The sequence below is a fragment of the Abramis brama genome (genome assembly GCF_963993115.1).
Source record: "Abramis brama genome assembly, chromosome: 25".
Taxonomy (NCBI): domain Eukaryota; kingdom Metazoa; phylum Chordata; class Actinopteri; order Cypriniformes; family Leuciscidae; genus Abramis; species Abramis brama.
The window spans coordinates 4,410,989-4,424,978 of NC_139987.1; the positions used below are offsets into that span (position 1 = coordinate 4,410,989).

At 37.3% G+C, this 13,990-nt stretch overlaps 1 protein-coding gene across 1 annotated transcript in view; it reads right to left on the reverse strand.

The window, feature by feature from the left end:
• The window catches only part of galt (galactose-1-phosphate uridylyltransferase), a 103,142-nt gene extending 89,729 nt beyond the window's left edge, over positions 1–13,413 (reverse strand). Inside the window, exons 1-5 of the mRNA XM_084104313.1 lie at positions 12,980–13,413; positions 12,082–12,251; positions 8,408–8,483; positions 7,591–7,639; positions 3,810–3,939 (exon numbers count right to left, since the gene is read on the reverse strand). Coding sequence (XP_083960439.1) covers positions 3,810–3,939; positions 7,591–7,639; positions 8,408–8,483; positions 12,082–12,251; positions 12,980–13,016 — 462 coding nt within the window. The 5' untranslated portion in view covers positions 13,017–13,413. The remainder of the gene's footprint in view (positions 1–3,809; positions 3,940–7,590; positions 7,640–8,407; positions 8,484–12,081; positions 12,252–12,979) is intronic.
• Between the last annotated feature and the right edge of the window lie 577 nt (positions 13,414–13,990).

Here is a 13,990-nt window from a genome sequence, read left to right on the forward strand (position 1 = left end):
CTTAAACTGGACACGTCAAAGCAAACGATCCTTCACACTTCCATCTGGCCTGTTGTCGACACTCAAGCACGTGGAGTACACCAGAAACTGAAATCAAATCTGTATACGGTATCCAGTGTAGACAGCATCGGTGTTTATAATGGGTTCTATTGGCTTTTGATGCAACGCTCACATCCAGGGTAGGCATGTGTGAGCCGTTAAGCGTCTGAATGCTAGTGGGCGGGGCCTATGATGCGATGATGTAAAACTATCAGTCGATGTCTTGCTCTAGAGGCAAATGTGTTTGCCCGTGTGACGTCACAAATCCCACAATATCCAAACAAGCCATTTTCGGAGCTTGATTAAATAAATGCTTTGTTTATAATGAGGAGGACGTTTTAAGCTATGAAACTTGCTGGATGTTTTAATGTTACAAAGACCTCTTGCATGTCAAAAGATCAAGGCAAATTTGATTTCTCATTCCCTTTAACAAAAAAGTATGCATGAAGGTCCACCCTAACCCCACCCCTAAACCTAACCGTGAGTGGGCCGTAAGCAGAGCGCATGAAAAAGTACAAATGAGATCATAAACAATTCATTCGAATTAGCCACCGAATTGCCAAACCATAAAATAGTTACGAATTGCCATGAGAGTCTATTGGTTTGTTGCACGTGCATCTTTATTTCAGTATTATTATTGTCAACAAAATTAGAAAATGTTCATTGACAAAGTTTTTTGGGGGAGTTTTCATTATTGGTAATGAAGAAGAGATGAATACTAAGACATCATGAAAATAACAAATGTTTTTGATAAAGTTGACTTGCGACATTCTCACAACATCAACAGAGAACAGCTTGTTACAGTACATTGTGTCCTCGCTTCGTGCAACACAACAGTTTCCCAGTGACAAACATTCAATCTCTGCTTCGGACCAAGCAATCGGACCAAATGAGGAAGCACCCTAATACGCAGCTGTGTAGAATAATGATTTGGGCCAATGAGATTTTACAGTGCACAGGTCTACTCAGTGCAAAATGCTTGTCGCAATCCCAATTGGTTAGGACAATAACTCAAATTGACATGAAAGAGATAGCACTGATCCCTGATTCCTGGAGTTCCTGAGGTCGGCACTGTGCCGTAATGCTGTAAGTCCATAGCAATGCTAGCTCAGAAAAAGCACTGAGGGTGCTTCCTTTTGCCATGACCACACAAGGGTTCAACTTTAGCACCATTATGAACCATAAAATGAAAAATTGAACACTCTATGGCAGGGTATCCAATCCTGATCCTGGAGAGCAATTTTCCTGCAGAGTTTTTCTCCAACACACTGCGCCTGGAAGCTTCTAGCAAAGCCACTTGAAGGCAAGCCTGCAACCTTAGCTGAAAAAATCTGCTAATGCTGCGGTGCGTAGGGAAGGAGACAAGAGGCCGTTTTTAAAAGAAAAGATGTCAATGCTTCACTACGCTGAATAAACCGCTTTTGTGAGGAAATAGCTTATCATTTACTGAACCGACAGCCCAACGGCTAATCTTCAACATGTTTGTTTTTAATCATTTGTTTTGGATTGATCCATTTTTAGTTTACGAAAAAAAAAAAATTTGTATAAGAGAAGTCACGGACAATTGCGCGACAGTTATGGTTCAGTTTACAGCATTTCTCATTCATTCTATGGTATCCGCAAGCAGTGACTGACTGAACGAACTCTGAACGAACTTCAATGATGTCAAGGCTATAATGTGATCCAAGTTAGCTGTGCCCTGCTCGATGCTCTTGTGGACTTTACAGAATTGCACCTTTAGGGGTAAAACAACATGTCACTGGAGCAGGTAAAGGTACAACTTTATACTTTCTCTCCCCCTACAAGGTGCATAACCTTAGTAGTAATATGTTCCCTTAAGGTACTACTACAAGCCTTTTAGGGATACATCAGGTACAAATATGTCCTTTCGAAGGTACAGCCCAAAAGAACACGCTGTTCTCCTAAAGGTACATTTTTTTGTTATTTTTCCTGAGTACAGTGAGCACCACAAGAACACAAGTCATTGTATCACTGCATTGAGTGTTTTGTTCAGCGCTGAAACCTCAGTGATTGCCCCTTGAGAGGCTCGAACCTGCAAACTTTCGGCTGTACTTTAAGTACACCCTGTACTTGTGTTTATGAAGATCATTTTAACTGATGGCACTGCTCTCCTAGCTAGTTTGAAGCTGTTACATACCATTTGTAACCATGGTATTTGTACACTGTAATGTTTATTGTATTTCTGCACTCCCGGAGAATACACTCTTCTTGTATTAACTGGTATTGACTGTGTTGTGTGTTAGTACATGAGTGTCCTTCCCTCATTATTTATCTGTTTGTGGGAAAACTGCAGGACTAGTAGTTGTTTTACACCTGCCGTTGATCACGGTGACAGTTGTTGTGTTTCATCAATACATTTGGTTGATACAATATAGAGTTAGTTTTGGTTACACATTATTTTGATGGTCCACTTTAGACATTCTACTAACTACAAGTAAAGTTGCAACTACATGTCAACTGACTCTCATTAATTTGCAACTACATGTCAACCAACTCTTAGAGTATTAGTAGACTGGTAGGGTTCGGGTTAGTAGAATAAGTTGACATGTAGTTGCAAAGTTACTTATAGTCAGTATAATGTTTGTTGAGGAGCATCAAAATTAAGTTTTATCAGATATTAAGCAGACAATCTATTAATACTCTAATGAAAGGTAGTTGACAATGACATGTAGTTGCAAAGTTACTTATAGTTAGTAGAATGCCTAAAATGCTATTGTTTTCCCCCAATACGGGACACATGAATGTTGAATAATTATGAATAGGAATAAGAAATGACCATCCAAAAACTCGGATTTTGCAACACACAAGATTTTGTGTTCCATTCACATCTATTCATGTGCATGTAAACATGGGACAGTGGATATAAAGGAATATGCATGTTACTATTGAACAAATCAACTAGTAAGATGTAGAAAAGGATGATACTGCACATATTGTACAAAAATTAGAGGGCATAATCCTTATATGAAGGTTAGCCAATCACAACCAAGGCTATTTATCTAGAGAAGAAGCAAAAAGGCTGTAAAACAGTCATATAAAACTAAATTATGGCTATTTTTAATGCAAGAAACATAACTAAGATTATAAGTGGGCTTTGGAGAAAAACATTAAATGATAAAGTGTGTTGGGTTCTGTACCATTAAGCAGAATTCCTTACTTAAATTGAATCTATAGTCTGTCAAAAAGCAATTGAAGCTCAGGAACTCTCTCACGCTCATAAGTTAACTATCTTTTGGCACAAACATCTTAATTCGCTGCATTCATATCCCTGGAAGCCTTTGAAGAGCTCCATTATTCCCTTGCAGGAACATTAATGTGTCCAGAGAGGCCAGAGGAGCGCTCCACACTGCCTGCCATTGATCAGCGCTGAGACGCCCTGACTGAAGAGCATCTCCCAATTGATCCAATTAGCACTGATGAGGAAGACTGGGACAAAACCCAATCGAGCGGCATCCCTGCCTCTGACTCATTTAAACACACACACACACTCTTATGCAATCACGTCCCTGTGACTCCAGCAGTTCTACAGGGAAAGTTTCTTCTGGCGACAAATGGTGCAAATGTTTCATTAAGTTGCTACACCCCCCCAGAGAGAGTCACAGTGAGAAAAAGATCATGTCTCGTTTTTGTAAAATGAGTCGTGTGTCTTACGGCTGCATTTTATTGCAAAGTGAATTTCAGTGTTTTGCTTGTGAATGCAAAGTAACAGGTGCACCAGAAATAGAAGTGAGAGGACGAGATGTACTAACCTGCACCCATGTGTGCGCATCACCCAGCTCTACGATCAGATCCGCCCACCTGTCAATCACTCTGCGGATCTCGGCAGGCTTCATGAGCGGGAGGGTGATGTCAGACCAGGGGTGGAAACACATGACCTTACTGACAAACAAACAGGAAAACAACACATTTGGTTAAAACATCCCCTAAAAACATTATAATATTATTCCATCTATCTCTCTGTCAGTATGTCTGTCTGAACATCTATCTATCTATCTATCTATCTATCTATCTATCTATCTATCTATCTGACTGTCTGAACATCTATCTATCTATCTATCTATCTATCTATCTATCTATCTATCTATCTATCTATCTATCTATCTATCTATCTGACTGTCTGAACATCTATCTATCTATCTATCTATCTATCTATCTGACTGTCTGTCTATCTATCTATCTATCTATCTATCTATCTATCTATCTATCTATCTATCTATCTATCTATCTGACTGTCTGAACATCTGTCTATCTATCTATCTATCTATCTATCTATCTATCTATCTATCTATCTATCTATCTATCTATCTATCTGACTGTCTGAACATCTATCTATCTATCTATCTATCTATCTATCTATCTATCTATCTATCTATCTATCTATCTATCTATCTATCTGACTGTCTGAACATCTGTCTATCTATCTATCTATCTATCTATCTATCTATCTATCTATCTATCTATCTGACTGTCTGAACATCTGTCTATCTATCTATCTATCTATCTATCTATCTATCTATCTATCTATCTATCTATCTATCTATCTATCTATCTATATATCTATCTATCTATCTGACTGTCTGAACATCTGTCTATCTGTCTATCTATCTATCTATCTATCCATCCTTCCAGCTCACTTTCCTTCTGTAGTCGTGATCTAAGCAGCATTTATCATAAAACACAGTGTACGTTACACTTCACCTTCAACAATTACCCAGCAGAGTTATGAATAAATTCATATAGTACTTCAGTCTATATGCTCAGCCCTGAATGAAACCCAACAGCTGTGCCTGCAAACTTTCCAAAGTCTCCTCTTTCAGGCTTTATGTGGGGCATCTCTTTATTAAGCGTCCTTCACTTGTTTGTGCCTCGAGCGCTATTCTTACTACTTTGAAAACAATGTCAGATCCCAGAGCATTAGAGTTGAGCGTCAGTTGGCAGGACGTGTGTGTTTGTGGCCTCTTCTGCTGCGCCACTAATTGGATGGTTGCACACACAGGTGCCGTTTCAGAACAGCCGTCTGTGAAGCTCTCTTCTGCCCTCAAAAATAGTGCATAAAATGGGCCAGCGTGGAGTCGATAAAACGGAAAGCACTAGGGATCATGAAATCAGGGAACTAGACGATTCAATGGTGTCTCTCTCATAAGACATGTCCAAGTGACAATCACTGTGTGCACATATAAAGGCCTGAATGACTTTTTACAAACTGTTATCTACCAAATCCTCTTCTTTGATGACAGCACCACCTAGTGTTAACAATATGAAAGGGCCTCAAAGAGATAAAACTCATCTGTAGAGTAATTAAATATTGCCAATATCACACTTTGTCTGATTTGTCTTTTTACGCTGCTGATGTATTCAATTTACTTTACAGCCAAATAGGTGGCAAATCCTAAGTATTGTACAACTCAAATCCAGCATGCATAATAAAAATGTTTTATATAATTAATAGAAATAAAAAATAAAGTGATTTCAAAAAATACAATTCTAAAACATGAATACCTGAAAACTTGGACAAGTTTGTTGCATAATTAGTGATTTAGCAGATACTTGTTATACAGGGTGAAGTGCACTTGACATGAACTTTCCCTGGAGTAAAATGTTGTTAAAGAGGGTAAATGTAAGAATTGTCATATAATAATCACATTTTTATCATCAGTGTGTGACAGCTTGTGAACGAAACTTAAACAAGACCTTCCCCAACTTCCTAGGTTATCTATGAAAGCCTTTAGACCAGGGGTACCAATCCTGTTCCTGGAGATCTACAGAGTTCAGATTAGACCCATTAGACACATATGTCTGTAATCATCAAGAAGACCTGAAGATCTTATCCAATACCTAATACTCTAATACTCCACACTCATACGTTTTCCTTTGAAAACGCATCTTTTTCTCTGCGTTTTGGCCTTCCGTCCACACTGAGACGGCGTTTTTGTCCTGTGAAAACTGAGCTTTTTGAAAACACTTTCTCAAGTGGATCAATTTGAAAACGCAGTTTGAAAACGAGGGTATATGAAAATAATGACGAATGTTTAGTCATGCAAACTGATAGATATGCATGTTTATAGTTCTATTGTGTCTGTTATGTGGTATTCACTGTCACTGTTGCTAAAATATGTTACTCTGCACACTCTTCAAATCACAGTCCTGCAAAGATGACAGAAAATGTACTCACATTTGCTGTCCTGTGGCAAAACATGAGAACAGTGGCGTTTTAGACCAGATATACAATGGTGAGTGAGTGCGACCTGGACGCATCAGTGAATGGTGAGATATTTTGCGCACGAGCACGAACAATAAGTTGCTGGCTGCAGTTCACTTAATGGCCACTGGTGTCGCTAACAATAAGGGTTTCTGAATTCTACATATAACCCCTTTAAATGTTTCGGTTACAGATCTTTAATAACTCAATCATAAATTCATTTTAAAGATAAACCAAGAGCACAAAACCAAAGTGAGAATGTGAACAATGGTAATTTTCTAAATAATCCACATAGTACACTAACACAGCAAGACGCTGGTACAGCCTTGATCTGACTCAGAACATAAAATCATTGAGCTCTCTCCTCTCAGCTAACACTCTCCTGAGGTGTCCCAATTCTGGCAGCACAATCAATTTCTACACACAGCACGATTAAACACAGAGAAATAGTTTATTAGCACTGCTTCGCATGGGCCACGAGGCACATTAACTGAGATGATGCACTGTGCTAACAAAGGATCCCTCAGTGTCGCTGCGATCTAAGGCAATCTGTGCTAATGTGCTCTGAAAAAAACTAAAACTATTATAAGGAACAGCAAAAAAATATTTTGTTCTAACTTTTTTGTTTGTTTTTTTTGCTTTGTTTGATGCTACAGACCCCCAAATTTTATGATCCCCTTGCCAGGGACCCCCCATCCTAAAAAATAAAGGCATCTATACTGTAAAATATAAATAAATAAATATTTATTTGTTTATAAATGTTTATATGTCTGTGGCTGTCAACAGAATAACATATTTGTAATTAATCTCATGATTTCCAACCAGTTTTTTTTAAATGGAACATAAACCAGTAATAATAATAATAATAAAGCAATTATTTCTTTACTTACTGAAATGTTTATTTATAAATGTACTTATTTTAATCTTAATAAATAAAATGTATGTATTTATTTGCCTATTTAACATTTCATTTATAAATACAGGTATATTCTTTCTTTTTCTTTCTTTTTTTTACTCAATAAAATGTATGATAGTACTTTATTTTACAGTCCTGTTTCACATGAACATATTATTTATGTACTTATAGTAATTATAAAAACTGAAAATAACTAGGTAATAACCCTGAACCGACCCCTAAACCTAACTTTAACCCCTGTAGTTTCCTAATATTACTCATGGCATGTAAACCTATTGTAGGAGACTCCAAAACAAAATAAGGAACCTTTAAAATAGAATAAAAGGGGCACTTAATTTTTTTTTTTTTTTTTACTTAACCAACACTACTAAGTAGTAAGTTTAGTTCTTAAGGAGAATTAATAAACTGTTCTCACCAAATGCCTCTGGCTGCTTTGCTTTGGAAAAGTGGGTGATGATCTGAACCTAGAACCAGTAATAAAAATTATCAGAAAATAATAATAATAATAATAAACTCGCAGCCTATTATTGCATATTAAAAGTTTTACAATTAAACTTTGCAGGAATATTAACAGCTTTTATTATAATGGCTGAAAGTACTGTAGCTGTACCATAATACTGTATAAGATCATAAAAACATGGTACTTTGATATACACTACTGTTCAAAAACCTTCTGCTCACCAAGGCTACATTTATTTGATCAAAAATACAGTAAAAACAGAAATATTGTGAAATATGTAGAAATAGAAAATGTTTTATATGTGAATATATAGTAAAATGTAATATATTCCTGTGATCAAAACTGAATTTTCAGCATCATTACTGCAGTCTTCAGTGTCACATGATCCTTCAGAAATCAATGATGATTTGATGCTCAGGAAACATTTCTGATTATTATCAATGTTAAAACAGTTGTGCTGCTTCACTTTTATATTATAATATTATTTAATATTATAAATCCATTTAATGTCAGTTTTAATCAGTTTAATGCATCCTAGCTGAATAAAAGTTTTCATTTCATTAAAACGAATCTTACTGTCTCCAAACTTTTAAATGGTACTAAATTATTATCACAATTACAGCTATCCAGGTTTTCCATTACCATGTAACGGGTCCAAAAATCAGTCCATTTATGTTAGTAGCTCCAAATAATATCCAGTAAAAACTAATACATAAACAGCAGAAAGTGTGTAATTGAGTCTTATGGCAGTGAAAGTGACAGAGGATCATACCGGGGTCTGGAGCGTCAGGCTGGAGAGCAGGGAAATCATTTTCAAACATGAACGTGCTGTCATAATCAGGATTCACCTGAAATAAAACAGGAAAATATCACAAGACTGGTGTAGCCTGTGTTTAATCAAATAATGGTGGATAAAACATCCCCAGAGCGCACTCTTTCATTCAGTTTGTTCTTCCTCAGGTTTACATATTTGAGTCGACAAGCTGCTTCCAGCCAAATGTACATATGAATGAAGTAACGTCAAATAGTGCCAAAGAGTTCAAGAGTGCATGTTCAACATCTTGTCCGATTGTAAAGTAGCCTGGCAACATTCTTTATTTTAATTAATCATTAAATAATAATATCCAGGAATGAGAGAGTCAGCCAAGAACATTTGTCAAGCTTAAGAGAGCGCTAAAAAACCAGTGCCACTGAATATTCATTGGCATATAACTCACGCAAGCCGACGGAGAGACGGCAGAAACGTACATTCAAGGAAACGATATCAACCTTTTTTTCTGCTTAGTCAGAGAACGCTGTATAATGACTGCAGACACATCACTTTCAGACAAGATGGTTTTATCTGTGTTCGTAAAAAAGCACCCATAATGCTCCAGGCTGAGCCAGAGGTGTCAAGAACAATGAAAATTCTGTGATTAATTACTCACCCTCATGTCGTTCCAAACCCGTAAGACTTTTTTTTCATCTTGGTAACACAATGAAGATCTTTTTTGATGAAATCTGAAAGCTTTCTGTCCCTCCATTGACAGCTACAACTACCACTTTGACGTTACAAGTCGTAAAAATATTCCATACACTGCAAAAAATGCTTTCTTAATTAGTATCTTTGTTTTGTTTCCAGTCCAAATATCTAAAAATTCTTAAATCAAGAAGCATTTACTAGAGAAGTAAAATGACATAAGAAATTCTATTTTGTTTTAAGATAAAAAGAAAGTAATTTAAGTAATTTTTGCTTAAAACAAGCAAAATTATCTGCCAATGGGGTAAGAAAAAAAATCTTGTTTTCCATTCGAATTCAGATTTTTTTTCTTACCCCATTGGCAGATAATTTTGCTGTTTTATTTTGATAATTTTTTGCAGTGTATAGAGACTCGATTGCTTTACATGATGAAGATATTTCATTTAGTCTTTTATTGACATATAAACATTGATCAGCCAACACGCTGCAAAAAAGGCTTTTCTTACTAAGTATTTTTGTCTTGTGTCCAGTCCAAATATCAAAAAAGATGCATTTACTAGATGAGTTTTCCGGGGGATTTAATCAAAATTAAGTGAGTTGATGCTTAAAAAAAGCAAAATTATCTGCCAGTGTGGTAAGAAAAATAATCTTAATTCAAACAGAAACAAGATTATTTTTCTTCCCCATTGGCAGATCATTTTGCTTGTTTTAAGCAAAATCTTACTTAATTTTTATTTATTTACCCAGAAATCAAGACTTAATATCTTATGTCATTTTACTACTTTAGTAAATAGATCTTGATTTAAGAAATGTTTGATATTTGGACTGGAAATAAGACAAAAATACTAAATAAGAAAAGCATTTTTTTTGCAGTGCATAAACAGAAGCTCAACCGAACCTGCTTAACGAGCGAGAACAAACCTCTTGCTGAAGCTTAAACGTGTTGCGTAACACGAGAACGAACCTCATTGGCTCTTGCTGAAGCTCAAACGTGCTGCGTAACATGAGAACGAACCTCATTGGCTCTTGCTGAAGCTCAAACGTGCTGCGTAACACGAGAACGAACCTCATTGGCTCTTGCTGAAGCTCAAACGTGCTGCGTAACACGAGAACGAACCTCATTGGCTCTTGCTGAAGCTCAAACGTGCTGCGTAACACGAGAACGAACCTCATTGGCTCTTGCTGAAGCTCAAACGTGCTGCGTAACACGAGAACGAACCTCATTGGCTCTTGCTGAAGCTCAAACGTGCTGCGTAACACGAGAACGAACCTCATTGGCTCTTGCTGAAGCTCAAACGTGCTGCGTAACACGAGAACGAACCTCATTGGCTCTTGCTGAAGCTCAAACGTGCTGCGTAACACGAGAACGAACCTCATTGGCTCTTGCTGAAGCTCAAACGTGCTGCGTAACACGAGAACGAACCTCATTGGCTCTTGCTGAAGCTCAAACGTGCTGCGTAACACGAGAACGAACCTCATTGGCTCTTGCTGAAGCTCAAACGTGTTGCGCATGGTTCGAATTACGTGGGAGCCAGTGGGAGCTGAGCTCCCATAGAGAGAGGATGAGCTCCCATGAAAGCAGTAAAATCATACACCTGTGGGGGTCTCTAAAAATCATCAGCACCATTATTTTAAATTACAAATAAAGCACTTTTCCTTCAGACTACTGCAGCGTGAATTAAAAGATAGGACAAGATGCCAAACACATGGATCTCGCGGGATCTTGGATCGTCATCACACTACATCCTTATGCTTCGCTTTCTGCCAGGACTTTTACTGACTTTTCTCAACTCACAGAAGTGACGTCAACGCCCGATCTAGCAGTAGCATAACCCATCAGGCAAGTGTTATTTTAACATAGGCGTAATTTGCGGGTGGGACATGTCCCCACCACTTTTTGCTAAGGTCGATATTGTCCCCAGCACTTGAAACATCTCGTGGCACTAATATACCAATACAAATAAATAAAACATCTTCAGTTAACTAGTAGAACATTCATTTAGTTCGTTTGTTTTTTAAATAAAGTGATCAAAGTGCTCGTTTGTCGCTGCGATCAGTGGCGCGGAGACTGTGTTCTCTTGTGGCTCGCGCACAGTCTTCACTCGGACGCGCGCTTCAATCCGTTGTGGAGACTCTCTATTCGTTCGGTGAAATTACAAAACAAAATGCACACAAACGTGTCCTTAACCACTGATAAACATAATCGGTTTTGATGAAAAAAAAAAAAAAAAAAAAAAAAAAAACTATACAAGTGCGGATTAGAGCCCAGAACCAAGAACCTCTGACACGCTTGGCAAAAGTTCTGCCACTGGACCACTTAAATGCACTTAAAAATTCTCACCACTAACAACGTATATAAGAACTCATTAAACGACAAATTAAACCAAATGTACTATTAATAATTGAATTGTGTTAGCAACGCTTTTTTATTAAACATTTTTATTTATTTAGGCCTACATTAGTAAGCTACACCGCGCCTGCTCATAGGCTACTTTTTTTTTCTTTTTTTAAAGAGACCCCCACAAAGATGAAATCATAATTCGAACCCTGGTGTTGCGTAACACGAGAACGAACCTCATTGGCTCTTGCTGAAGCTCAAACTAAATTCAATCTGTTTATCATATAAAGCAAACGTTACTCTTCAAAAAATTTGGACTAAACTGCTCAGTTCATATGTATTAGTTTAACAATCTGTTCATGAACTTTTTGAAGCGTCAAAGTGGTAGTTGTGTAGCTGTCAATGGAGGGACAGAAATCTCTCAGATTTCATCCAAAAGATTTTCATTTGTGTTCCAAAGATGAACGATAGTCTTACGGGTTTGGAACGACATGAGGGTGAGTAACACATGACAGAATTTACATTTTTGGGTGAACTATCCCTTTAAGAAAACTTTGAAATAAGAAATAAAAAAGTGTAACATAAAAAAATCCCTATCAGCTGAAGAAATGGGATGAAACTAGACCATGGAAGACAGTGAGTTGCTCACCTCTCCATTAGCTCTCACACTGCCAGGACAGAGAGGGTTGTTGGGGTCATGTCGTGGGATGTTGTCCTCTGGCGGATTCTCCACCTGTCCTTTCCACGGACGCTTCATCCGATGGGCCGAGACCAGAACCCATGAGTCCCGCAGAGGATTGTACCTTAAATGCTGGTGCTCTGAAACAAACATCAAGATTCAAAAATAATTTGAGTTAAGGTCAACTCACCAAAAGTAAATTTATACCTCACATAACTTATTTGAAATGTTATTCTAGCAAATATTTATTGAATTATGCTTACTCGTGCATTATTTACGGCTGTTTTTTTTTTTTTTTTTTTTTTGTGATAGATTCAACTTTAAATGTAACAGGCAAGACTTTGCCATATGTTAAAATCATTTTTTGAACTTGTTATTTTTGGTGATTCGCTGGAACTACTTCAAAGTGTTTGTATCACCTTGAGAGGACAATTTGACAGTGATAAAGCATATAAACATAATACATTTCACAGCAATCTATACAACGTAGTTTAAAACACTGTGACAAACAGCAAAATTTACCTAAAATGCTAAATAATTGGTACAATTCCGCGCACACTTATGGACTGATGCCCAATAGGTGAATTAGTTTCAGAACGGTTAATTGAAATAAACTGTCCGAGTGAATCGATTCTATAAAATGATTCAGACGTCCACCGCTAAAATCACATGACCAGATTCACAGCCAGCCATCACGTGACTCGTCTAGCGAACGTACGATTTCATTTCAGTGAATCCAAAAGACAGGAGAATGAAACAAAATAAAAAATGGTCATTGCATTACATTGCATCTAAAATGTGTCTGTGAATCATGCAAAGGTCAGAAAATAAATATGCATATGTGACAATATGTTAAATCATTCCTTACCTTTAGGGTCAAACATGGGTTTACTAATACTGTCCATCTTACTGTTACTGTTATAGGTTAATAAAAGTATCCTGTGGATACGCAATCAATCCGATCAACCGTGGTGGGTTTTAAACATGAATTCACTGATTGTTTCTTGCTAGAGTTTCAAGTTTTCATTTGATCTTTCTCCTAAGTATCCTAAAGTGAACAAGGCTGCGCACATAAAACGCAGCATGTCGCTTAAAGATTTTATAATTAGAACAGTGTTTCCTCGTTTAAAGCTTTCTCGAGAGCGTAAATAATACACAATACATAACTACGTTGATTTATTCGATATGTTTCACTGTATCAATAAAGGGAGCTGGTGTATTTTGCGTATTTTGGTGGCATATTGATAATAATGATGCACCTTCACGCCGCCTTCTTCCTTGTTGAGTAGTGATGGGTCGTTCGCGAATGAGCCGGATCTAAGAGCCGGCTCTTGTAGGTGAACGACGGGAGCCGGCTCGCATATCTGAAGAGCCGACTCTATTTTTAAAAATATAGCCTATAGAAATTAAATCATTATGTAGGCTAATAATGAAATAATGAATGATTTTAATTGCATTTAAAATAATTGACTAATTCAAAAACCAACAAAAACATAATTATATAGGCCTAAAGGCGCACACACATTTGTTTCGACTGTCTGATCAGCCTCACATTCTGTTCCTGTCAATCATACACGCGATGTCAACCAATTAAACTGCATGAGGGAGTGCCGAGCAAACTCACACACACACTAGAGATGCGGATAAACCGCGGATCAGGCGGATGACGTGACGAAAAATAATATTTTAATTAAATTCGGGCGGGTGGCGGTTGAACCAAACAAATGAAAAAAGTTTGCTACTAAGCAAACCTGCAAGCTATGCCCAGCTGTCAGTACTATTGGAGGAGGCCTAAACGTCTCTTAGATGTGACCGCCTGGGTTATTTTGTTTCGATATTAATTATATTTTAAAACAGCCAATCGTAGCCTACTACCACT